At 36.2% G+C, this 25,711-nt stretch overlaps 1 protein-coding gene across 2 annotated transcripts; it reads right to left on the bottom strand.

Moving 5' to 3' along the window:
- Positions 1 to 352: 352 nt before the first annotated feature.
- Positions 353 to 24,026, bottom strand: LOC108330549 (dnaJ homolog subfamily C GRV2). 2 transcript variants are annotated; one of them, XM_017565032.2, is made up of 22 exons: positions 23,124 to 24,026; positions 21,167 to 21,403; positions 20,887 to 20,974; positions 20,577 to 20,785; positions 19,873 to 19,974; positions 19,733 to 19,795; positions 17,289 to 19,523; positions 16,592 to 16,954; positions 16,058 to 16,198; positions 14,762 to 15,154; positions 14,145 to 14,639; positions 13,390 to 13,613; positions 12,892 to 13,236; positions 11,833 to 12,127; positions 10,391 to 10,873; positions 9,966 to 10,311; positions 9,526 to 9,869; positions 8,962 to 9,426; positions 8,119 to 8,243; positions 6,042 to 6,165; positions 985 to 1,053; positions 353 to 805 (listed from the first exon to the last, which is right to left on the bottom strand). In XM_017565032.2, exons 1-22 carry the CDS (start codon positions 23,550 to 23,552, stop codon positions 599 to 601), a joined length of 7,782 nt encoding a protein of 2,593 aa, XP_017420521.1. In that variant the 5' UTR covers positions 23,553 to 24,026; the 3' UTR covers positions 353 to 598. The 2 variants fall into 2 exon arrangements, with proteins under 2 accessions (XP_017420521.1, XP_017420529.1); XM_017565040.2 differs by lacking the exons at positions 20,887 to 20,974; positions 21,167 to 21,403; positions 23,124 to 24,026 and having other exon boundaries at positions 19,873 to 19,984; positions 20,577 to 20,780.
- Between the last annotated feature and the right edge of the window lie 1,685 nt (positions 24,027 to 25,711).

Here is a 25,711-nt window from a genome sequence, read left to right as displayed (position 1 = left end):
TTCATTTAAAGTATTAGCCAAATACACCGATAACCGACTGATTTGCTGTCTTTTAAGAGATTCGGCCAACTTTATCATTTCATGTCTGATCCAATCACTCAGATAACGTTCCAGCTGCTTCCAACCAAGTTTTAAATGGGTACACAAAATACAGGTGCCTCTAAATTTATCAGTAAACATGGTCGTTCTGACTTGCCCAAATTCATAAGCCACACAAATATCACAATAAATCAATAATTAGCGCACATTATTAATCTACTTCAATATAAATTGAATTAATTAAAAAATCAATGATTCAAACCTTTGCTCTGGCATCTTCATCTTTACCAACTACAATAAAACTTTCACGAAATGCGCAAAATCACCTCACTATTTTGCAGCAAAAGAGAAAATACAGAATCCAATTTACAAGGATAGAAGGGAGGGAAGGTGAAGAATCCCTCGAAACAAACGAATACTCTAGAGAAAATTGCACATGCTTCCTAGTTACTAACCCAGGAGCAAGTATATAACAAAACTGTACAGTGTACTATACAGGTGAGTTACAAGTATAGGCTTGGGTATATGCTCCGTCAAGTAAAAATGTCTTACTGTTCTACTATAGAAACTGATCCTGCTTTCCGTTGAAGTCAGCAGAGGATAACGGAGGAGTTCTGGAAGTAGTGGATTGTGGTGGCGCAGTAAGGGCATAGGTGAGTCTCGACGATGATGAATTTTCAATGAGACCAGCAATGCCGGCAGCTGCAGATTGAGCATTTGAAGGGAGGAATAGGTCATGCTTCTGGTCTTTGTAAGCACTCCAAACCTGGAAAGCAGGAGGGAAAATGATTGTAGAAGGTGAAAACTAATATGTGGATAGTAGCATACTTGAAACAGGGAGCACCAAAATGCAGAAACAATGTTTAGGCTGCCGAGAGGCAAAAGCCGAAGGCCAAAAGCTCAAACAACAATGTTATATTGCTACTAAAAAATGTGGAGACTTACATCAGAATTATTCAATAGTTCTCGCACTTTAGTGCAATGAGCCCCTTCGGTAGCAAAGGCATGCAAGACCTGATTAATGAGGTAAGTAACTCGTCAAAAACAATTGTTGAACAATCAATAGAATATTGGGAAAAGTTAATCAACACTATTTTCTCTAGAAACAACCACAACTGCAAGTACTTTCTTTAATGTTTGCCAAATTGTGCAAAAAAACTAATGAAAAAGAAATAAAAATACCCACAGAAAGAAGTACAAAATATAGACTCGAGAAAATGCATCGATTGTTAATTTAAAGTGCAGGATGTCAGATTTAAGAAACTAAATGGTGATCGTTGATCCTATAGAAACTATTATTACCAACAAAATGTGAACTGGTTAAAAACCACTAAAACACCAGGTGTGGTTTTACATGGTATTAGAGATATAAATGTAAACATTCAGTTATTCATTTCGATGATAGCTAGTTATCCGTTTTCCTGCTATGATTAGTTAGTTATTCAACTGTTGTAACCTCTCCTGGAGCCTATATATGATCAGCTTGTATCTTCTTTCTCATTCAGCGCAATAATAATCCATTCTCTTTCTGTTGATCTTTTCTCTGTTTTTTCTCATACCTAAAACTCTGATTGGTATCGTGAGCTAGACATTGTTCTGCAATGGCCACAATTCATACTCCCTACCTTCCGCTTCCCAATATTTCTCAATTCTATAGCTGAAAAACTTGATGATTCCAATAATCTTCAGTGGAAACAAGTTGACCCTGTAATAAAGTCAGGTAGACTTCACCGACTTGTTGTAAATCCAGTGATTTTCAGATGATGACCATGCTTTTGGAAAAATAAACCCAGCCTAGGAAGAATGGAAAGTGCAAGATCAAACCTTGCTTACTTGGCTTCAGTGAACGCTTACAAAGTCGATCTTGTCTCGTGTTCTTGGATCTATCCACTTGTATCAGGTGTGGGAAGAAATTCAGGACCACTTCACACAAAACCGAGTTAGGATTAACCTTATTGCATCATGCCTCTATTCCTCTACAATTTTGGGACTTTGCCTTTAATACTGCTGTCTACTTAATCAATAGATTTCCCACAGCTTCATTGCAATTCAATGTCCCTTACACTGTCTTGTATAAATAGTCACCTGACTACAATATTTTAAAGGCATTTGATTGTGCTTGCTTTCTGATTAGTGCATATTTATGCCCACATTTATGCTTTAAAATTAAATTTTTGATAAAATTCTGAATGATTGATTTAAAGAGGATTTCTGATGATTGGAATTTTTGGGTTTGGGAATAAAAAGAGACTTAAAAAGTGATTTTTAGTTGCATAAATTATTCTTGGATGTTCTAATATTTATTTGTGCAGCTGAAATTGAAACTTTATTGGTCCAAATTGCAAATTAAGGCCAAACTAAGATTTTATTTGAAATCCTAATTGGGTGAGAAAGAGGGTTGCCACGTGGCAAGCTCTCATTGGTCGCACCCTTCCTCGGTCAAAGCTGGTAAAAGTTGGTCAAACAGGGGTTTTGGTGCAATTTTGGAGGGGCTAAAGTACAAATAGAGGAAATTTCAGGGTATTTGTGCAATTTTGGAAAGTCAGAAAATCTAAAAGATAAAATTCAGTTGTTGAATTTAATTTGGGAATATCAACAGAAAATATTTTCCAAATAATTTTATCATTATCTAAATCTTTTAGTTATTTGGAAGATATAGGATATAAGATAATTGAGTTAATATCTATCAAATATTCTTTAAAACTGATTTAATCTAGTGAATATTTGAAAGATATAATATATCAACAGAAAATATCTTATCAACAAACTATTCAGAGTCCAAGCTCAATCAAGCCTATATAAAGAGACCCAAGGGAGGCAGAAAAAGGGACTTGACTTCATTCATTCACCACTTCCCTCTCTCTTATTTCATCTTGTATTCAACTCCATTCATGGAGAGCTAAGCATCTAGGGCTATTCTGCTGTAACTCCATTATGGATTCTGAGGTTACGTTTAATTAATACAATTGTTTATTTTGATTATTGCTTTAAGTTGTTCTCTCTCTATGTCTTTCATCTCTCTATCAAATTAAAAGCAAAGATTCTTGCATCATAATGTGTTTGAATCTACATACATATTGATTATATGAGTTCTAGGGTTTCTAGGTTTAATTGAGAATCTACTTTGATTTAATTTAGGAACTTTCATATGATTAATTGGTTTTTACTATCAATTGAGAATGTACTTTGATTGGTAGTAATAATTTCAACTATAATCAATTGAGAATTTACTTTGATTGATTAGTTTTTAATTTGGTTAGGCGATTTAAGAATAGACATGATTAAACACAATAGGATTTGATTGAGAATGTACTTTGGTTGAATTCATTGTGAATAATCTAGAAAGGTTTTGCATTTGATTGAGAATTTATTTTGGTTAAATGCATGATCGCCCTCAAATTAATTAAGAATGTACTTTAATTAGTTTGAAACTTAAATAATAATCAATTGAACAATTATCTATGAATGATGAATCGATCTTGGAAAAGCAGTGGAATTAAGCCTATTTCATTATAATCGTTTTTAAGTTTCTTATTTGTTCTTTAAACCTTCTCCAAACATCATTTTTATTCTTGAACATTGCATTGCATTCATAAGATTCTAATATTAAAAGGCAATTCCTTATTCGTTGGGAGACAACTCAGGGTTACTTTAACCCTATCTACTTTCTTGAATACTACTTGACAATACTGAAGTTGCCTTGAAAAGTAGTATTAATTTGATAGTTTCAACGATAGCCTATCACTTTCCCTTTTTAGACTCATAACAGTCGCAAATTAGATTTCCGATCACAATAAAGTGTTTTCTTGGACTATTCTACCTCTCAATAAGGCTATTTCTATTTGTCAAAATTCGGTCACATTTACACCTGAAAAGATGTTCTCTTTAAGGAGATCAGGTTTCCTTATTCTGGTATTCTTCCTGAATCCATTGCTCCTGTTACGTCCAGTTCTCAGAACATCAATCTTACTCCTAATCTCTCCCCCTCCAACTGAACCATTATTCATTCCACTAATACAGAAAGTATGTCTCCCACTCAGTCCTCAACTGCCTCTGACCCTACAACTCTACCTACTGAGTCAGAATCTGAGTCTCTACCCAGGCCTCCAAATACTCACTCTATGCAAACACGATCTAAATTTGGTCTTCATAATCCTATAATTCATCCGTCATCGTGTTTGTCTCATACTGAACCTTTTAGTGTTAAACAGGTTATGGATAGTCCAAATTGTGTTTCAGCTATAAAACAAGAATATTATGATGTTTTAATAAAAACAGTTGGGATCTGGTTTCTTTACCCCAGGTATAAAAGCAGTGGCTATAAATGGATTTTTTAGGTAATAGAAAATGCTGATCGAACTGTTAATAAATATAAAGCCAGATTAGTTGTCAAGGGATTCAATCAAGTCATGGGTTTGATTTTCATGAATCTTTTTCTCCTGTTATCAAACATATTTAGTCTCAATTATTCTTATTGTTACTTTAACGAGAATGGGATTTGTTTCATTTAGATATTAATAACGCCTTTCTCAAGGACACTCTTGAAGAAAGTGTATATGATCCAACTTCATGGATTTGAGGCCTCGGACAAATCTCTGGCCTGCAGACAAAATAAAGCATTTATGGCCTAAAACAAACACCTAAACAGTGGTTTGACAAATTCACAACTCTTTTACAGCTTGGTTTCTGTTCAGCAAATGTCATCCTTCACTATTTACCTATCAGCATGACTCACATATTGTTCACCTATTGGTATATGTTGATGATATCATTCTCACTGGCACCTCTGTATCTCTTATTCAGCAGCTCACTAGAAATTGCACTCTAGTTTTTCTCTCAAGCAGCTGGATAATCTTAGCTACTTTCTACGTATTGAAATCAACTATCTTTCTAACAAGCCTATTGTGATAACTCAAAGTAAATATATTAGAGACCCTTTGCAAAACAAAAATGACCGAAGCTCAACCTATATAATCTCCTATGGACTCATCCTGAAAACTATCTAAAACAGGCTCAGATTTATTTTTTTATCCTACTCTGTACAGATTAGTAGTTGGAACTTTGCAATATGCTACTCTTACAAGACATGATATCAGTTATGTTGCAATTCATCTCAAATCCTTTGGACAGCTGTTAAAAGAATCCTAAGACACCTTAAAGGCACTCTTTCTCATGGTCTTCAAGCACAGCCTTGTGTGATGGTTACTGGGCATCTGACATTGATGATAGAAAGCCTACTTCTGGATCTGCAATATTTTTGGGACCTAATCTCGTTTCTTGGTGGTCACATACGCAGTGTGCCATTGCTCGATTGAGCACTAAAGTTGAATATCACAGCTTAGCTCAATCTTTAGAAGAAATTATCTGGATTCAAGCTCTCCGGAAAGAATTATATATTTCTTTCTACAATTTTGTAATGCTCCGTGACAAAAAAAAGTGTAGTTGCGATAGTACAAAACCCTGTTTTTGACTCTAGAGCAAAGCACATTTTTATGTTCATGGTCAAGTGTTATCCAAACAACTTGAAGTTTATTATATTTCTAACTTGGATCAGTTGGTGGATATTCTTACCAAGCCTCTTTCTTCTAACCGTCTTGAATTTCCTAGGAGAAAACTCAATGTGCAGGATTTTTCCCAAAAAAAATCCTTCCCCTTGAGTTTGACGGGACTATTGACATACAAATGTAAACATTCAGATATTCAACTGGATGTTAGTTAGTAATCTGTTTTTCTGCTATTATTAGTTTGTTACTGTTGTAACCTCTGTTGAGCCTATCTATTGCTCAAGCTTGCATCTTCTTTCTCATTCAGTGCAATAATAATCCATTCTCTTCCTATAATATTTTCTCTGTTTTCCCTCATACCTAAAACTCTGATACTGGGAAGTAGACTGGAGCATACAGGAAGACATTTTTTCATAAAGAAAGTACTTGTAAAGAAAGAAAAATGCGAAAGAAAGCCTCAAAGGAAAGAGCAAGAATAAAATTGACTCAGATTCCAACCTCAATTGCAAGCACTCTGCCAATAGATGCTTCAGATTCATTCCACTTCATCTGAGAACAAAAGCCATTCCTTCCACCAGCCCTCCAATCAAGAAGACCAAGAAGAACTTCAACAAGACCAACTCTGCATTGTTTGCAAAATTTATTTTAGCATTGAGTTTGTGAATCCACTCCATAAACATATAAGCTAGTCTTGAAGCATGCAGTTGTTTCAAAACAAACTATTGTAGCCATTCATGCTTTCGTAATATGTAGTAGGAAAATTCATTTTTTCTACATTTCCTCAGTTACAGACCATCCAAACTTCCTTCAACAGTCTCATTACATGGAAAATTGTAAAAATTCAAAATCAGACAGACAGATTAGGCGTAGTGAGATACAACAGCAAAACACAAATTTCTAGGCCATAAGAAAGGTTAACTTCAAAATAAGACTGAATGATGATGACAGAAGTGCATTGCACAATTCTTTCATTTCTGTTTCTCTCTTCTTTCCTTTTATCCTCTTTCTTCTGTTTTCTTCTTTCTTCCCCTCTTTATTTCTCTTACCCTTCTAAATTATATCATATTTCCACTAAGTGAGAGAGAGCACTCATGGATGCAAGGGTAATTGAATAAAATGCATTTATGTTCCTATAGAAATGGTGTCATACCACAGGTTTATAAATTCAAATATTCAAGATCGATGTTATAAAATAGAGAAAATGCATGGTATACAAATGCGGTGGTTAAAATGAAAAAAATAAAAAGATATTGAGTTATTTATGTGGGAAAGTACCAATCAATGTCCAAAGGCAAGTTGAACATATCAGTATACATATTCTATGGCAGTAAATGTTGAGCTTTAAAGGAATAACAAGAGAAAAAGGTGAGAAAAAAAATGAATATTAAAATTAATGTGTATCAACACAAGGAAGAAAACGATACAAATTATTGTACACAAAGTGACGGTTGTACAAACAACAACTGAAGAAAAGACAGAAAATGCAAAAAGATGGTTTTGAGACATTGATAGGAACTTCGGTTGTATTACCCAGTGCCCAAGTCCCACCTTGAGTAGTATGGACTGCTAGGTGGAGTATTTAAGTGTTTGGTCTTTCCCCCCTTAATAGCTTACTTGTTGAGGGTACTTCCGTAAGTGTTTGGGTACTTTTCAAATCAGTACCAGAGCTGGTTGTAGATGTATTGGAAAAGGCTACCTAAACTTTGGCTGGCGGCGCTATGATAGGAATTCTGGAATTAGAGTGTCATAGTCCCACAAACTATGTGGTGCTCGAGGAAGTATTAAGCGTTTGGTTCTCTCCACTTAATAGCTAGCTAACTTTTGAAGGTGGGTTCCCCAAGTGCTTGGGTACTTAGTTATCACACATACAAAAACCTTTAGCATTACAATTAATAAAACAAGATTACTTAGTGTTAGAGATCTCACATCAACTATAAATATGTCCAAATTATAATATACAAGCACGGTGCAAATCTCACTTATCAAACTGGTTTTTGTGAGTCTTAAAATTCACTTTCTAAGATGGTATCAAAACTTGTCCTTACAAGGTTTGTTAGGTCTATCGTGTCACTTGCTATCAGACCTCCGTTAATTTTGAGTTAATTTTAAAATCCACTCTTTAAGACTCGGTTCTTGCAAAAAAGAAGAGGGAGACCAAGTAAGAATTTGTGATGAATATATTTAACTAATTTGTCATTAGCCTAGTGAGATTGCAAGATTCATGTAGCCAACCTCACTGATGAGATTATTTGCAATTATATTTCGGTAAAATTAAGGGGTTTACTAACTTTTAATTTAATTCAATTTTCAAACTTGTCATCACACATCACTACCACAACTGAACTTCAATTCTACCAGAAACAAGAGGAAGTCAAAGGACATAACCCATATTTTTATAAAAGGAAAGAACATGGCCCTATAATCGAAATTGATGTGATGAGTTTTCTCTTTCACTAGCATCTTGTTGAAGTTGTCTCCAACTAATGCAATGCTCTATCATGAATTCGGATCTCCATGTCATAAAATATTGAATCAGTTAAAAGTAAATTAATTTTCAATTATACAAGGTACTCACTTAAGGCCTTGTGCAACAAGAGCATCCCTGGCTCGGTTACCAGCAACCACAACACGTTTTAGAGTCTCAAGAGCTAAAATACTTCCACCTTGCCATCCAATAGCTTTCATTAGCAGTGGAACAACCTGGAAGAAGAAATTTAAATTGTTTATTTGTTTGGTCAAAGACATTTATAAAGTAGGGACAGCGCAAATTATATTTATAAATATAGGAAACACCAGCAATAAAAGCATTCCATCATTATCAAAAAGAAACTAGAACCCTCTTTAAAGCATGAGACTGACTAATTATGTAAACTTTACAAATACTTTTTTCCACACTCACAAGCTGTCATTTAATATCAACTTCAGTTGATTGGTATGTCCTCCCACAGCCAATATTTAACCCATACTCCCAACAGAAACGTTATCTAAACCATAAACCCCACCCTAGGAAACAAAATAAAAATAAAAAAGAACAGTTGTCATCAAAACCTAAATTTCTCCAAAATAGCATGATTTTCCCCACAGTTACAAGACTTCATTCGCCATTTCCCCACAGTTACAAGTCTATTAGAAGCTAATAAACTGTTGAAAAAGGTCAATAGTTGCTTCTTTGGTGAACCAGGATAACAATTCACACACTAAATGGAATTTGAAGATGGGCTTTAAAGAATCCAGATGGGTTTTTGAGATACAGGTATTACAGAGGGATGATCCTTGAGATGAATAAAGGAAATTCCATGGCAGACAAGAAAATGTCTTGGTAATCACATTATCTTCAGCAGAACATTGCATACGAAAGCATAAAAAAATGTAAAATTGTATATTAACATATTCATATAGAACTTGTTTTGTCAGATACCTGAGGTGTTCCAACACTTGTTGCAGCCATGGCTTCAGCACATGTGGTACTAGCTGCAAGTTGATGCAATACACGCAAACAACTAAGGCGCACACGTTCTTGAGGTGTTTGTGTGTTCTCTGCTGAGTCAATATCCGGGTCAAATGTTTGTTCTGCATGTCTCCCACTGTTTACCTCACCAGATGACATTGTTTCTCTCCTTCCCTCAAATGCAACAGCAGCAACTAATTTTGGTACATATCCAAGATACCCAACATGATCTGCTAGAGCAGGGTGCACACGTAATAAAGAAACTAGGGCGGCAGACAGGAGCAAAGGAAGCTCTGGATCAACAACCTGTGCTTCATAATGTGTGGCAGCAATGGATGACAAATACTGATCTAGTAGACCTTCCAAAAACCTTTTGGGGTTTCTAAGAGGGAATTTGGGATCTTTCAAAAACAGCCGAACATAGATGCCACCAACCTGCATCCACACAATTTTAGTTCATTTAAGAGAATATAAATTATTCATCATACCATGTCATAAGAAGGACAAATTTAAATATCACATATTATGCAATACCTGTGGCTCATCTCTCATTTCCTGCTGTCCAGATGCCTGCTCAGGTACATCCCAATCAACAACACGCCCTTTCATCTGCTCACGGTATAGCTCTGATGACATAGTGGAAATTTGTGCAGATAAGGAAGCTGCCATTGCTGGCGTCCATACAAGTTCTGGTGTCTCCGTATTCTGCTCAAGGGCAACTACAACGGCTTCACCAGGTCCATCCTTAATTACTGATACAAGACCATCAGGGAGAAACCTTGCAAGTGTTATAGCAACTCTTGGTCCATGCATTGGTTGGCCAACAAGCTTTCCCAACAAGGAAGCTGCCATAGCTCTTTGCTGGAGTGGAATTTCTTCTGCATGGAATTGTGAATATTGTCAACACAATTCAGCAAACAAAATCTAGAGGTGAGAACACAAAAAAAGACCAAGTAAGGTGTAATGTCTCCTACCCTTCAAAGGCAAAAGCAATTCAAGAATGTAGACAACACCACCATGCTTGGCAGCAGCCCAGGCGAGTTCAGGTGTGCTTGCCAATGCATAGAGAACATGGAGGGACCCTTCCCGACAACTTGGGGCTGAGTGAAGCATTTGTAACAAAAGCAGAAGACTAGACCCATCCGCAACCATGGCTTGCAAACAAGGAGCATGTGCAGTTAAGAGTGATAACACTGCTAGGCAAAGTCGAGGGATATTATAGACTGATGCTTCAGGCACAGAAAAGCATTCAAAAAGTGGTAGTAACTTGTCTTTGTTAGAAAATATGGATGCCAAATTGGGATTATTAGTCAGAAGGTTCTGCAGATAATAAACAAAAATAGTCAGATATGCCAAATAAAAAGCATTTCACTAAAAAATAAAGCAGTAAGGAATTAACCTGAAGGGAGGTCAATGCAGAATGCATATTTTTAATCAGCTCAAGCTCTTCCTTTCCCACAGATTGTTCTTCAGACATTGTGCCAGAATTATCTAGAACATGCTGCTCATTAACAGATTCATCAACAGCCTCACTCGTATCCTCAGAAGACTTGGAGGTATCTTCAACATTATGATTGGCATCTTGAACATTGTCATTGGCTTCTTCAACCTTATTATTGGCAACTTCACATTGATTGTGCACAAGATAAGATATATAATCGATCAGAGCAAGGCAAAAAGTATCTGGTTCACTAATTTCAAAGTCCGGCTGATCATTGTAGACTCTCAAGTAAACATTTCCAATGAATAATTCTTTGGACAGCGCTATATAGACAAAATTGTGTGAATCCTTAATATCATATGAGCCATCAGGACCTTGAGCTAAACGTTGCTGATCCACAAATTTCAGCAACTCTGCTCGCGTTGAAGAGTTCCAGATAATCTGCAGAGAATCCAAAGATAGTATCACCAAGCAAGTACAATCAAGAGACAGCTTAATTTCATTTTCATAAATTTAAACCAACAAAATGGACAATAATTTGTGACAAATTCATGGATTATCTCACTGAACATCAGCAAGATCAAAAATGAGTTGAAGGCTCTAAAAATTTGCTGAATCAGTTTTAGTACAAAACTTTATTTATAATGTCCAGGGCTTTGCCAGAAGGCCCATGTCCTTTTCCCTGTGCCATAGATATTTTCAGCAATTGCTTTCTTTCCAAAAAAAAAAATTCTCTCATTTAATCTGAAGATCTTTGTACAAAAATGTCTAGGTTGCATGTGGTGGCAGCACCTGTGGTCGATCACAGCAGCTATGATTGCTGAACCAGAAACTTGTGTTGGGTTGCAGCTAGTAGTTTAGGATTTTTTACTTTTGGGTTGAATTGTATGATCCAACCCTTTGAAAAAGAACTATTGGGCTTGGATTGGGTCAGTACCCATAACAGTTTTCGAAGGGAACTAGGGATGCATGGAACTCAGGTTGGGTTGAGCTGACCCACGACTGTATATTCTTCCACAGGTTGAACCTGCTGTGTAATTTCCACGACACCATTCATGATGCATTGCCACAAAAAATCCAATTCACCACAGCATGGCTGTGGTGGCCAGTAACAAATTTGCCACCACTTTCTGCAATTGTGCCTTCATGGCCTTCTTGAATAACACTCAATAATAATCTTTTGAAATTTAGAAAATTAATACAGACCTAGCCACTAGTCCTAGTAATGACTCCATATATAACTTCTTCTCAAACAGATTAGTCACTCAGACTACGTTCCAATAATCTGTGCAATGGAATCAGACATTAATTGAGACCTTTACAGAGCAAAACAAGAAATCAAGTCCCATCATGAAAAAATTTCTTCCTTGCACAATTAAGGATGATAAGAAAAAAAATACCTCGGGTGATTCCAGGTTTGCATTTAATTTGGACAGTAAATCTTTGGGCATTTGATCTTTTAACATGCTAGAGAGCTTGGGAGTTAGCAAAACTCTAAGGGCATCAGCCGCTGCCTGATTATAAGGTGTTGCACTCTCATCACTACACAGACCACTGAGTCTTGACAAGGCCAGAGATGCTCTAATGGCATGCATGTTTTTGGCAATTTGAACACTAGCACCAACACCGTGTGATTCTGTTGCATCGGAGTCTTCTGCAGTTGAGTCATACTGAAGCAGCAGTGGCAAAAGGTACCTATCATTGACCGTATTAAACAGATGAGTCCAAAACATATTTTCAAGTATAAACAAGTAGGATAAAATTATATTTTTTTTCAGTGCCATAAATAATTATTGTCGATATATAAAATTTGAGCTCATTAGCAAACAAACTGTTAGATATATTGCATTTTATGTTAATTAGCAAACAACTTTTATGTCACGCCTCATTTGCTGATGCAAGTTTCATGCATTCAGGAGAAAAGTGCTGCTCCCATGCCTTATCTGCTAAACCTGTTATTGGCAACAATTCTGAGTAAGACCAATAACTATGGTTTGGCTAATCATTTAGAGGGAGTATTCCTCTTAATCCTTACTTTCTTTCCCTTGTCAGTAGTTCCCACCTCATTTGCTTAGTGCAGCATCAAAGTTCAATCTTATTTGTTCTATTACACGGGACAACATGAAATATAAGGTTTAGGTGGTGTCTATAGAGATGTCAGAGTTAAAAAATAAGAAAATCTGAGAAACAAACGGGCTACAGTTTGAGAAAATTAAGAAATAACTAGTTTCCATAAGGATCTATAAACTGAGAAACTAGTAAGAAAATTACTGTTTGAGAAATTTCAGAGAGCCAGAGTTGGAAAGCACGTACAACAGCCAACACATGAAACAAACACTACTTAAATATGTGCACGTATTGAAGCTACTTATCCTATTACTCTCTAGACTCATCTTCCTCGAAAATTGAAATTGATATAAAATAATATACTCAATAAAACAATAATTGAAGAGGCATACCATAAGACACCAGCCTTCAATAAAGCATCTTGCAATTCAGAGGAAATTGAAACATTGGCAATAGTCTGTATGGCAGCATCAACTGCAGCAGGTACAAGTTCAAATTCAGTGCAGTGCACAATGTCCTCAACTAATCCAGAATATTCAAGTATCTCAGCTCTGGCAGCCTCAAATTGACTAAGAACTGAAAATGTTCGCATGATGTTTGTAACAATGATTGCAGATGGTTCGTTTCCAGGAGTAGTTGGCTGAACAACACCCATGCAACGGGAAAGAAGAGTTGCAAGAAGATGTACCCCTCCATCTCTTACCAGCTCTTCACCATTCAATTTAGAAGATGCACATCTAACCATATGAAAATTCAACGAAAGAGCAAAGGTTACCAGAGTTTGTTTAGATCTAATAGCATTATGGTTCTTACAAAGTGGTATAGGCCTAACTCAACCCCCACTTCGTAAGAATGATGAACCCTAAGAAAAAATAACATGGAACTCTTACGTCAGCCAGACCAGCTCTGATGCAGCCACAAGGAGAGGTGCCCTATCTGAAGAAAGAAAATTGTTATCATCCTTGTCCACAGTAACAGCACTCAGCAACATGGGATAGCCAGCATATTTGAATGGCTCCAAAACGTCTCCATGTCTTCTGTATAAAATACATTGCCCCTTCAACAAAAGTAGCAATCTCCACGGCTGTGGACCTTGCAACCCTTGCATGGTAGCCTATGTTCACAAAATGTACAAGTTAACAAATTATAGAAGGCATAAATATAGACCAATTCATTGTGTAATGGAGGGTATTATCATGCCCCAAGAAATCAGACTGAAAATGAATGAGCATTATGAATTTGATGGACCATTATTCTGCTGTATTTACAGTAACCTTGAATGAGTGCATTTTGTAGTAGTGGCTCATTAAAACATTAAAATATATAAGCTAAATAAATATGCACAAGTACATTTTTTCCCCATCAGGATTTTAAGTCAATAACATATACCCAAGATAAATCACAATTGCATTGCCACCTCTAGATAAAAGGCAATATACAGATTTCATACTTTATTGAAAAAGATACTTGATTTCAAAATTTATAGCTTAAGACAGCACAGGTGTCCATAATGTGTATGCTGAGATACTTACAGAAATATGAAAACCTTTACATAGAAAACTAGAAAGAACCATGCTGCTTTAATGACACTTGTTGAAACAAGATTCCAAAGAAGCCTGACTATGGCATGGAAACATGTAACTACCTGGAGACGTTCATAGGCCTTCTGTATGGCAAGAAACTTGTCCCTCCCTTCTGGATTTTTGTCAGGATGATACTTCATAGCAAGTTTCCGATATTGTCGCTTTAATTTTTCTTCATCAATGTTCTCAATCTGCATGGATAAGCTAGATGCTTCATCTGCAATATCCAAAGAATTTCTTTTATTTACATCGTCACTAGATATATCCTCAAAGGATATTTCAAGGATCTTGCAAGCTTCTTCTTCAGATAGATCCATAGGCTTTCTAGTCAACTCTTCACGCCACATTACAAGTAATGATTGAAGAAACTCTACATGTTCAACAATTGGCCAATTTGGAAAACGAATGTCATCGCATAGATTCCTGAGGTAATAACGGTGACACCACATTTCATCTCTCAGCTCTGGGTATGTCACTGGAGGCATGGGGGCATAGTCATACAAAACATGGCAATGCTGTGACAATTTCTGCGGAAAATCGCCTAGATGCTGCAAAACCTGATGAAGAGCAAAGGAGAATCAAATCAATCACACTATGGAAATAAACCAAGTGAATATACTCTTGTAAATTTTAAGGAAAAGTAAAATCACCAAAGTGGCTACTACAAAGTTTAGATTACCTGACGAATTAGATTTTCTGCCCTCATTTTGTGGGTCCATATTATCTCTGGGGTGTCAGAATCTGAAACCATTGCAGCAGCAAATGCTGCTGGACCACTACGCTCCAGTACATACAACAAAGATTCAGGGAGAAGCCCACCAAGAACACTACGTTTTGCCAAAGGCAATGAACTTGAAACTGCAGCCTCTTCCCCACCATGAAATGCTTGATGAACATGGGTGACAGAAAAGAGTTGCCCAATTGAAAGTAGATTAGAACCAGGATATGCCAGTGCAAAGTAAAATGCACCAGTGCTGTACAGACGGATCATAGCTTTGGGATTCCGGGTAACAATGGCCTTAAGTAATGCAGCAGCTGCCTCAACAATACTTGGTTCCCCAGAAAGAATGGCCTATACCCACCAACCCCCCACCCCACCAAATGAAATAACACAAATGAAATCATAATAGTATAATACTTGAATTTGTTTAGAAGTGGGAAGTGTAGAAAAACAAGGGAAGAAAAAGACAGGCTAGCTTAGCCCCAGCATGCTGAAAATGAGCAGGGTGTCACTAATTGAAAATGGGCTGGATACCCTGAACTGCCGCCAAAACAAGGGAAAAACTAAAGAAAGACAAAAATAATAACTTTTAATTATTTATTTTATAAAATTAATTTAAATAAACTAATTTAGTTAAAATATGCAAGATATATTTATAATTTAGTTTAAATAGCTTGAATATTAATTTTTAGCAATAGAAAATTAAATTTATAAAATAAACAAACAATAATAAAAAATGTATATTTTTATATAAAAAATTAATGAAATACACGGTAAGAACTTTCAACTTGAATTTTGATATAATTTTTATTTGTTTAGAAAAAAGTTGACAAGCTAAGCAGTTATCATATCACCTACATATCAAACTACTTGAATTAAAAATGATAAATGTAAGACTTAAGACAATCAAATCTGCCAAAATTTTGAAAAGGAAATACTACTTAGGATCTGTTTGAACTTTTAGAAGAAAAATTTATCGGAGAAGGGTGAAATTCACTTCTCCACAAATTAAATTTGGATTATACATAAGTTAATTTGTAGAAGCTCCCTAATATAGTTTCTCTAAATTAATTTTAATTGGTGGAGAAAGCAATTTCACTTTTTTATTCATATTTTTCTCTCCTAAAATCTTTCTGGAGAAGTTCGACCAAACAGACCCTTTAATATGATGCACGTCCCAACAAATATCAATATTTTCCAACATCGCTGGTTAACAAAGGTACAGTTTAACAAAGGTACAGTTCCTGAAATTACCTGTGCAATATGTGGAAGGCAGCGCGGACTTGACAGGATTCGTTTTACTCTGGGAGTTGGAGTAACAATCTCTCCAGCATCATCTAAATCTGAATGTGCAGACACCATGCTATGCAATATACACAAAGCTGTCTCCCCAACCTGAACATAATATTCATATTCTATCCATTAGAAGGATACAAGCAAAATAAAATTAAGGATGTCAAAAACCGTTTTTGATAAGACAACTAATTAACCATTTAGATAACTATCTTCTTTGACCCTAGGTTGATTTCCAAATGAGTCTAAGCTTACATTTATTAACAATTCAACATAACAGAACCTTAAAATTAGTGGCCAATCTCAATAGTTCCCCAAAAAAATTAAGCAATTCAAATAAAACAAATAAGCACATGTCTACACTAAAAAAATAAGGCTGAGAACAAAATTAGAGACCACTCGGCAAAAAAAATGGGAAGAAAAAAAATTACCTACAGAAAACATTACAACAGCTATTATTACTGATATTATCTTCCAGCTTAGACTAGATTCTACCTGAGGCGGGGTAAGGACAGGAACTCTAAGTGCAAGTGCCCAACGAAGTTCGCGGATATCACGCAGCTTCTTCCAATCTAGCATCCCAGAAGCCCAAAACCTTGTCGTCCAATCAATAGCCTTCTTGGACCACAACCTTCTAATAGCATCCTTTTCCATAGGTCCAACTTGAGCACCATCTTTGTCAATATACATCCATTCCTTAAGGGGTTCCATAAAAGCACTAGCAGCAATTAAATTTGATTGCAAGGGAATAGATGTCCTCTCTGAAGTTTCATGGACCACAGTGAGCAGATCAACAGCTAATACGCAGCCTCCAACTAGGACACAAGCCTCTACATTTGATAAAACCTTCACCAATGCCTGAAATTCAATAGATCATAGTTAATTTAAATTTTAAATCCATATTAATTGAGAAACTGCAATATACGCAAGTGTCTTTAAAACATAATTCCATTTAGAATGATCATTAGGCTAATGGCCACTGCTCCTGTTACAAATTGCAACTAGCACAATGAAGATCAAAATTCAAAATTTATTTTCCTTTAGATCAACTACTTGCCAAAATTTTGGTACTCTTGAAGCAAAAATATTAGGATGAACATCAATGCAACTATGACACAATACAAAAGCAAATTAACCCTTCCTCCCACTCACAGAGAAGACAGCTAGGAAAAAGTAATTTAAATTTACAAACCTTCAGAAGTAAAAGAAGTCGGTGCCTCAAAGCTCTGTCATTTGTCCTGTCCAATAGAACAGTAATGTGAGCTGTGCCTTCAAAAGGGCCTATGGTCGTGTAATGCTGCTCATATACAATTGTCATTGCCCTTGCACAAAGCTCTCTCACTGATGATCCACCACCTCCACCAAAACCATCTAATCTACCCATGTCACACCAATCATCAGATGCACCTAATTCATCAGGGACAGCTCCATCTACAGTAAGTCCGGTGTCTGCATCACACAAGAAACGATGGTAAAGTGCCCTGAAGAAAGCAACAGGATCACGCAATGGGAAGTCTTGTGCCCTGCCAGCACTGCCACTCTCAAGCAGTAATCGCAGATAATATTGACCCACACAAACTTCTTTTGACAAGCTAGGGTAACGAACAGAAAATTCAGGATAGTTCCAAGATATTTGTGGCACACTCTCAACACCTGATACCATTTCCAAGGCAGTGCCCCCCGGAACAATATCTTCAGTACGCTCTTTCTCAACATCTAGTTTATGAACTTCAGCTTTCAGAGATTCTCTCAACTCTTGCCTGGTTCGCTCATTCCAAATCAAGTCTGCCCGATTGTGATCAAGATCAAAAGCTCTCCAAAATTCAGGCCAATTGCATAGAAGCCGACCAGATCCTACAGGGGTGTTCTCTACAACAACTTGAGCAGGAGCAGGAATGCCTTCATTCTGCAAACCAACCGAATTGTTGTCAGGATCAACTGAATTTTGAAATTCAGATTCAGGTGCCGCATTTGAGCTTGCTGACACCGCATTAGCCGAAGCCATAAAAGTTGAATGACCATTTTGCACATCTACTGTAGAAGATCCATTGTTCAAATGTTCACTGGTGTGTACTACTGAAGATTGAATATTTGAAGTATTTCCAGAACTAGGGTCCATACCAGTTTTATGAAAGTTGTCTAAGCCTCTGACAACAGTACCCACTGTTTGCCTAGCTGAATCAGAAACATCAAAGTTATTAGCTGAAGGGAAAGGTTGTTCTTGAGAAATAAGTCCTCTCCCGATGCGACCTTTCCTGTGCTGAAGTAAACGTCTTTTTCTTTTCCCAATTGATGACTCTTCTTGATTCGTTCCTTCAGCTAGAGCTTCATCAGCACGTGTGTGCAAGTAAGCAACAAGACCAGGAGGCAGAATTCGGGACAATAGCTCCAAAGCTGGTTGATAGGAATCTGCCCAAAGGGCAACAAGCTGTCGACTAACTTCACGCCGCTCGCCAGTTGGATAGAAAAATGCATGCAGTAAATGCCTCAACAAAGCACCATCTCGCAGAGAAGCATCTCGCATGGACTCTGCAGCTATGGCATCTTCTTCTGCAATTGATCGCATTATCATTGCTACTGTTTCTCTAACACTTTCAGCAGGGTGACCAAACAGTGCAAACAATCGACGTTTCAACCCAGCAACTTGGCGTAACAATTCAACAAAAACATTATACTGGGTGGTCTCACCATGTGGATCACAAATCATAGCCTCAAGCACTTCAACAACAGTCATTGACAGTAAAGGTGATACTGATGTTGGCTTTAATCTGTTCACAAGAATGATGATATAATTCTGATTAGCAAACAAAACTGACTTTGTATGCATAATTGTGGCATGCCACTCCCCTTTAGAATCTGTAACATTTGCATCACCAGGCCCACCACCAATGAGTACAGCTACAAGCCCTGCAGCCTCAGAAGCAACACCTTCTGAACCATTTCTGAGTAAACCCATTACCCTTCCAACCGCTGCCGGAAAAGACATCACATGTGATGCTGCACTTCTTGAGGCAAGTAGTCTACGTAAACATCCAATAAAACCCATCACAGTTGCTGCAGCTTTTGGTGAAGGGGGAGGCAACGGAGGAGATTCTGGAGGAAGATTTGGGGCAGCAGGAAGCATAGTGATCAAGGCCATCAAAGTAACCTCTGGTACTTCAATGTTTGGAGGTACACCACTATATGGTATAGTGGCATTGAACTCCCTTATTCTACGCCATAGTTTAGCCCTAGATCCAGGAATAGATCCACCTTCAGCAACAGCATCTTTGGCTGCAGCTGCTAAATGCTTCAAATGCATTGATGCACTTTCTGCATCAGTAACAGGCTTTTGTTGACCATATAGCAAAAAAACTCTCCCGCAAGGAGGATCAATCCGATGACCAGGCATTGTCAGTCTTGGCAATACAGGTATGGCACATTGACCCTGTAAATAAATATCAGGTGAAATCAAACATGCACTAGGACACTCCATTTCACAACATTTCATTTTTATAATAAGATTAACTCAAAATCAAGAACCGGTCAACATTGATATTATGATATATAACACAAGTATTATAGGTCATCAATCATCATATATCAAACATGCAATTATATAACAATTGCCAACCCAGATGAAATACATCTACCTACTTCAGTTTGCAAAGCATCACGAAATGCTGCAAGTAAGCTATCACGAGACGTGCTTGCATAAACCTACAATTCACAAAATATGCATGAGAAAAATAATAGCATAATAAATCACAAACTAGAATAGCACAACAAAAGCTTACATGGATGGGGCATCCATCACTAAATTCAATTGCAAACATCTGTGGCTCTTCAGCAAACCGAACAAGAGCACTTACTGAAGATAATGGACGAACAGTAACAGCCTGCACACATCTAGTAAAAATTCTCAACATTTGACATGACCCAACACAGAACTATAGATAAAGGGACAAATACACATTATATTGAAGATGCATGCATCATTCAAGCTTAATATTTCCTTTTTAATGTCTGTTTTACCTCCAACAGTGATGCTACTTGCTTGTTTGTTGTTGCTGTAACAAGTTGAGAATGCATTTACTAAAGCTTTCTCTTTGTACAATATGTTTTTCTAACTAAAACGAATGTTTCAAACACACACACAACACTACTGGATAACTTTCCAGAAAAAATAAATAAATTCAAACACTTTTCTCCGAATAAAATAGTTATAGTATAAAAGCACTTTATTTCAAAGTTTATCCAAATGTAACCTGCATACGTAGGTTTATAGAAAACAGAAGACATAAACTCAGCAAAACCTTCCACTGTAACCATGTCATCCAGGATTTGTTTGAAACAATATCTCAAGAAACAATCGTTTATCAATGCCTAATGTCATGTGCAAGAAATTCAATAAGCACGAGTCAATGCCTGTAACATAATAATGGATATGCATCTACAAATGCTACATCCAATTCAAAAGTTGACTTATTACGTCACTTACTTCATAATTCTCAGGGCGCCTTTCAACAAGTGAAACCTTTGTAAGAATGAGCTGACGAGATACAGAATCACCATGATCACCTAGTCCTCCTTTAGGGCCAACTCCTAAGCTCAACCCCGGAACATTTAGAGTTCCATGGGCAGCAGAACGCAACCTTGTTACAGACCAACCCCCCAATGGGGTATCTTCTGCTCCAACTGCCTCCTTTTCTGCATTACATTTATTTGTTCAAGATTAATAAAGAAATTCACAGCAGATAAACAACAAACTTGAAAGTGAAAGTAACATATACAAGGTTGTGACCAGTTACCCCTTTGTTTTATATATTCAGAAATAGAGAGACTTTGAGAACTCTCCACAGACAAGGACACCCCAACTGTGGATTTGGCAGCTTTTGTCTGAAATAAAATTTATGCACTGTTATTACAGTTGATATTAAAACAGGAAGTACAATAATCCTTTGTTATCCAGAAAGCTTAACCAAAGCAATTTTACAAATGCTGCTTTAATTAAGTTCCACAAGGCACGCTAATTTAGAGTACCAAAAGCAAGCAGAATAAATACTTAAGCTTAGACAAAGCCACCCATACCAAATTTGAAATAATTGCTGATGTTGTGCATCCAGAAGCAGCTTGAAAAGCTTTAGACTTTCTTCCATATAAGGGGCAAAGAACAAATCCGCTACCATGATCAATGTTTTTCTTCCCAAAAGAACAAGAGAGAAGAATAATTGCAGGGGAATCCATGTCTCTAAAATCCAAGCACCAGCGAAGATCACCCGAATTTGTATCAATAAGCTCAACACCAACATAGGTTACTTTCAATTTCTGTGAAAGCCGCCAGTCATACAAGATAATTAGTTTAGCTACTCACCTCCCTCTATTTTTGTGTAAGTTAATCACACAATAAGGCAACTGTTTTATTACACAAAGATTTAAATAATAATAATAATAGTAATAATAATCTACACCATATAAAATATATTAAGGTAGTGTTTCAATTAAGGATTTCATTGTTATGATGGATTTGGCATTCATGGAAATTTAATTGCAAATCCTATTGCGCAAAATTAAATAATTAATTATACTATTTTTTTTTTCATATGTAACAAATAACTACAAAATCAAATATCTTGGCATTTGAGTTTAAGGTCTAGTTGGACCCCAGGAAACCAACTTATGAAGTGCCCAAGCTTTATAAGCACTACTTTGACGTCTCTAATTGAGATAGGATCTCAATTGCCCAAGAGCCACATCATGGTGACAGCACTCTACAGCACTTACCTTGGCTTTTCTGGTTAGCCCTCTGTAGGTAGCACCGTTCATCCTTGGGGTGATCACAATTAATGTGACTTTTAAACTAAATATTAAGTACTTGATATTATAATTTCAACATAATATATGACAATCAAAATGCAGTTTAAGAAGGGAAAAAGTGGAAATGTTGATAAGTTTTACAATTAACACAACAGTTGTAAACCTGTATTTTATATTGCTATTGGATAGGGAAAGAAGGTGTGGGAGAGAAAGAAAGAGAGGTGCAAAATAGAAAGAGAGACAGCTTTACGGGTAAGAATCTGAGGTAAAACCATAGAAGAGAAAAAGAAATTTCTTAAATCCTGTTGTTGGTATTATTTGAAATCCCATCGTTTATTTCACTTGAAAAAAATCCCTTATATATAACTATCAACATTCCAAAATTTGTGGGTTTTGATATCCAATAAAGACATTTTTTAGGTGTTAAACAATTTACTTGATCCCTATAGTTGTCGTCACTCTAAAGTTTTAGTCCCTGTGCAAGAAAACTACAAGTTTTAATCTCTTCAATGGTTTTGTGTGGTGGTTTATCACTGCGAGATAGTTCTTTAGTGGATTTAGATCACCAGGAAGTTTTCTCTGATGCAAGCAATAAGGACCAAACCTCAACTTTTATGTACATGCAGGGACTAAAACTTACAATTTTCTTGTATATGGATTAAAACTTAAAAGTGGGGCTATTACAAGGACCAAATAATAGTTTAACCTTTTTTATGGGGATCCATCTCTTCTTAAGCGAGGTAAAATAAGGAATCTCAAACGTCCGTGAAATATCAATCATCTATAACTATATTACATACACGTACATAAAAAATCGTAAATGTATACGAATACATTACTATATCCTTCCACGCTTTCAGAAGAGTCAAATACATTTTTATGAGTGGTATTTTAAAATCAATTATAAGTTAAATCCTTCTTCCAAAACTCCCTATCGAAACAAACTTCATACTCGTATTTTTTCCTGATCAGAATGAGACAAAAGAAAGACACAAATGCGCATACTCGCAATCCATCACACACAACAAATTACGAACAACACACAACAACTAAAAAAAAGTGCCACACACACTTAGCCATCGCAATGCAAGCATGAATCCCACAATCAAAATGCATACATGTTCACTCCGCCGTCTTTACTTACATGTCAGATGAAGTTCACAGAAAAGCAATCATCAAAAACATAAAATCAATCACACTAAAAAACCAATGGTGGAGCGGCCTGACTTACCAAAGGAACCCACTGAGACGCACGTCGCCTAAGATGAAGCACCGGGAACTCAGCCACTGGCGCCAACCGATTCCAGCGTATCCGATGCAACTCCGTCAAAATACTCGCCCTGTACCGCGACGAGAACTTCATGGATTTGAATTTTCCGCGTCCATCGGTCCTCACGCTAAGGTTGAACTCATTCGAATTCTCGTCGCGGCCAATAATAGGCGTGGCGCCCTCGAAATCCGTCGCTACATCGTAGGAGTTGGTAACAGAAAGCGTGGAAGGATCAAGAGTTAGAACAGAAACGCTAGAAATGCAGAGTATCCGCTTGTAGCGGCCGCGCCAAGAGTGCTTGACAACCATGTAGCGCGCCAAGTACTCAGGTTCTTCGAGCGGCGGAGGAGCGGAACTAACAGCGGCTGCGGCGGCTGCAGCGTTTTCCATGACTGGCGGCGGTCGGAGCTGGACAGGGCGATTGAGATCGGATGCGTAACGGCTCACAGATTCGACCTGGGGAAGATGAGCAAGGGTGTGGACACGCGGCGCATTGTGGAAGCGGAGGAAGAACCAGAGTCCCTGCTGCGACGATGAAGGTGCCGCCGCCGCCGCCGGGCTTCCGAGAGGCCGAGAGTGATTCGCCCCCAGCTCTGAGACTTAAGAGAGGTGTTGATTACATTCAATTTTGGTTCGATCGAATGGAACCCTAACTACGGCGATTTATTCATCCAATGTGATACTATGATTGCAGTTTCGATGAAGAAGGGAAGGGTTAGGTATGCGGAAATCAGAAACTATAAAATGGAATCGTAGCAACGCGAGAGATCGATGAAGAGTGGCAGAAATGACGAGAGAAAAGAGGGTAGGAAGAAGTGGGAAGAAGAATAGGCCAGGACACAACGCACCGTCTTACACTGATCAAGATGACGTGTCCATTTCTTACTCGCGATCATTCCTCCACCTCCTTCTAATTTATTAATACACTCAATAATAATTAAAATCCTTTTGCTTTTGTAAGTAACTAATAAATACAATTAATGTGCATGACAATCTTTTTCTCTTAATTTCCCCCCTCCATCACAACAAAATCTAATTTTGTACCAGATCCATTCAATATATTAATTTTAAAATATTTGAATGGAAATTTCTGATCATGTTTCACAATTATGGAAAATCATCTTTGAGTTTACGAATAAATATTAAACTGTGATATTTTAAAAAATGAGTTTTTGTTTTCTTTTAGTAACTCTTCTTCAATTTTGATATCAAGGAAGGTAAAAATGTTTAACAATAAATGCATCCTCGTTTTAAAATTGTCAAAATTATCTTTAATTTTAATTCCTAAACTATGTGAAATTTTGGAACATAACACGACAAGTTTACTTAATAAAAAATCAAGGGACATATTATACTAATATTTTGATACTAAGTCCTTTAAAATAACATCTTTACAATTAATTATTACATACAATGTATTTTCCAATTTTTCTTAAAAATATTCTATATGAAAAACTATTATTGCTGTAATGAATGTGAATATGTCTTACACATGTATAAATACAACAAGTTCCAAAATACATAAACATGAACTACAATTATTGAAAAATAAAAACACAAAACTTCAGAAAAGTTCTATGAATCCTCTCTGTTACATGTCCCAGAGAAACAAAGTCGTCTTCTACTTTCTCACACTAAGTTCAATAAACATATAAGAACGAATAACAAGAAAAAAATACTAAAGGTTTAACCCAAGAAATAAAATTCAATCTTAAAATATTATATATATATATATATATATATACGTGTGTGTGTGTGTAATGTATGTATATAACTTACATATTTCAATGACATTTAAATTCAAGATTCATTTGATTAAAAAATAATTCGCATACATCATATATACAAAATTATATTAATCCAGAATTATATACCCTTTTTTTCATATTGTTATTTTTTGTTATATAAAAGTTAACTTACACAATCAAAGTAGTGTACTAAGATTCGAGAAACAGTTTATAATAATATTCTAAATTAATTTCTATATACATGCTAACAAACACTAATTATTTTAGAAGTAATAATTTTTTATTTAATGTATTAAATGGGTATAAAAATACTTGGCTGATTTGTTTGTTAAATTAAAGAAATCGTCTTTTCATATTACTTCTTCAAATAAAAATGAGAAATATAATTTTAAAATCTATTACCCTTACTAGTGATTTATTTAATTCCGTGTATATTTAAAATCAACCTTACTTTTAGATTTATTTCATAATATAATGTTATTTTCAACGTCTTCCATTAAATTAACTTATGAGCACAATTCACTTAATAAATATTATAATATTAAACAACAAAGTATAACAATAAAATAAAAACCAAACATAATTTAAATAAAACATAAACAATGTAAGCATAAAATTAACATAAATTAGATCTGAAGAAGAGAGAACACATATATGACATGCCAGTAAATGGCAATTTAAACACCACAAAATATCAATTAAGACACGGTAGCAATATAGATAGAAAGATATAAAACAGAAGATGAAAACAAAAAACAAAATAGTAATGAATAATTTTCAGTATAAAAATTATAAATAAAT

The sequence above is a fragment of the Vigna angularis genome, chromosome 1 (assembly GCF_016808095.1).
Source record: "Vigna angularis cultivar LongXiaoDou No.4 chromosome 1, ASM1680809v1, whole genome shotgun sequence".
Taxonomy (NCBI): Eukaryota; Viridiplantae; Streptophyta; class Magnoliopsida; order Fabales; family Fabaceae; genus Vigna; species Vigna angularis.
Note: the sequence above shows the minus strand (reverse complement) of the source record. Positions and strands in the feature narration are given on the sequence as shown.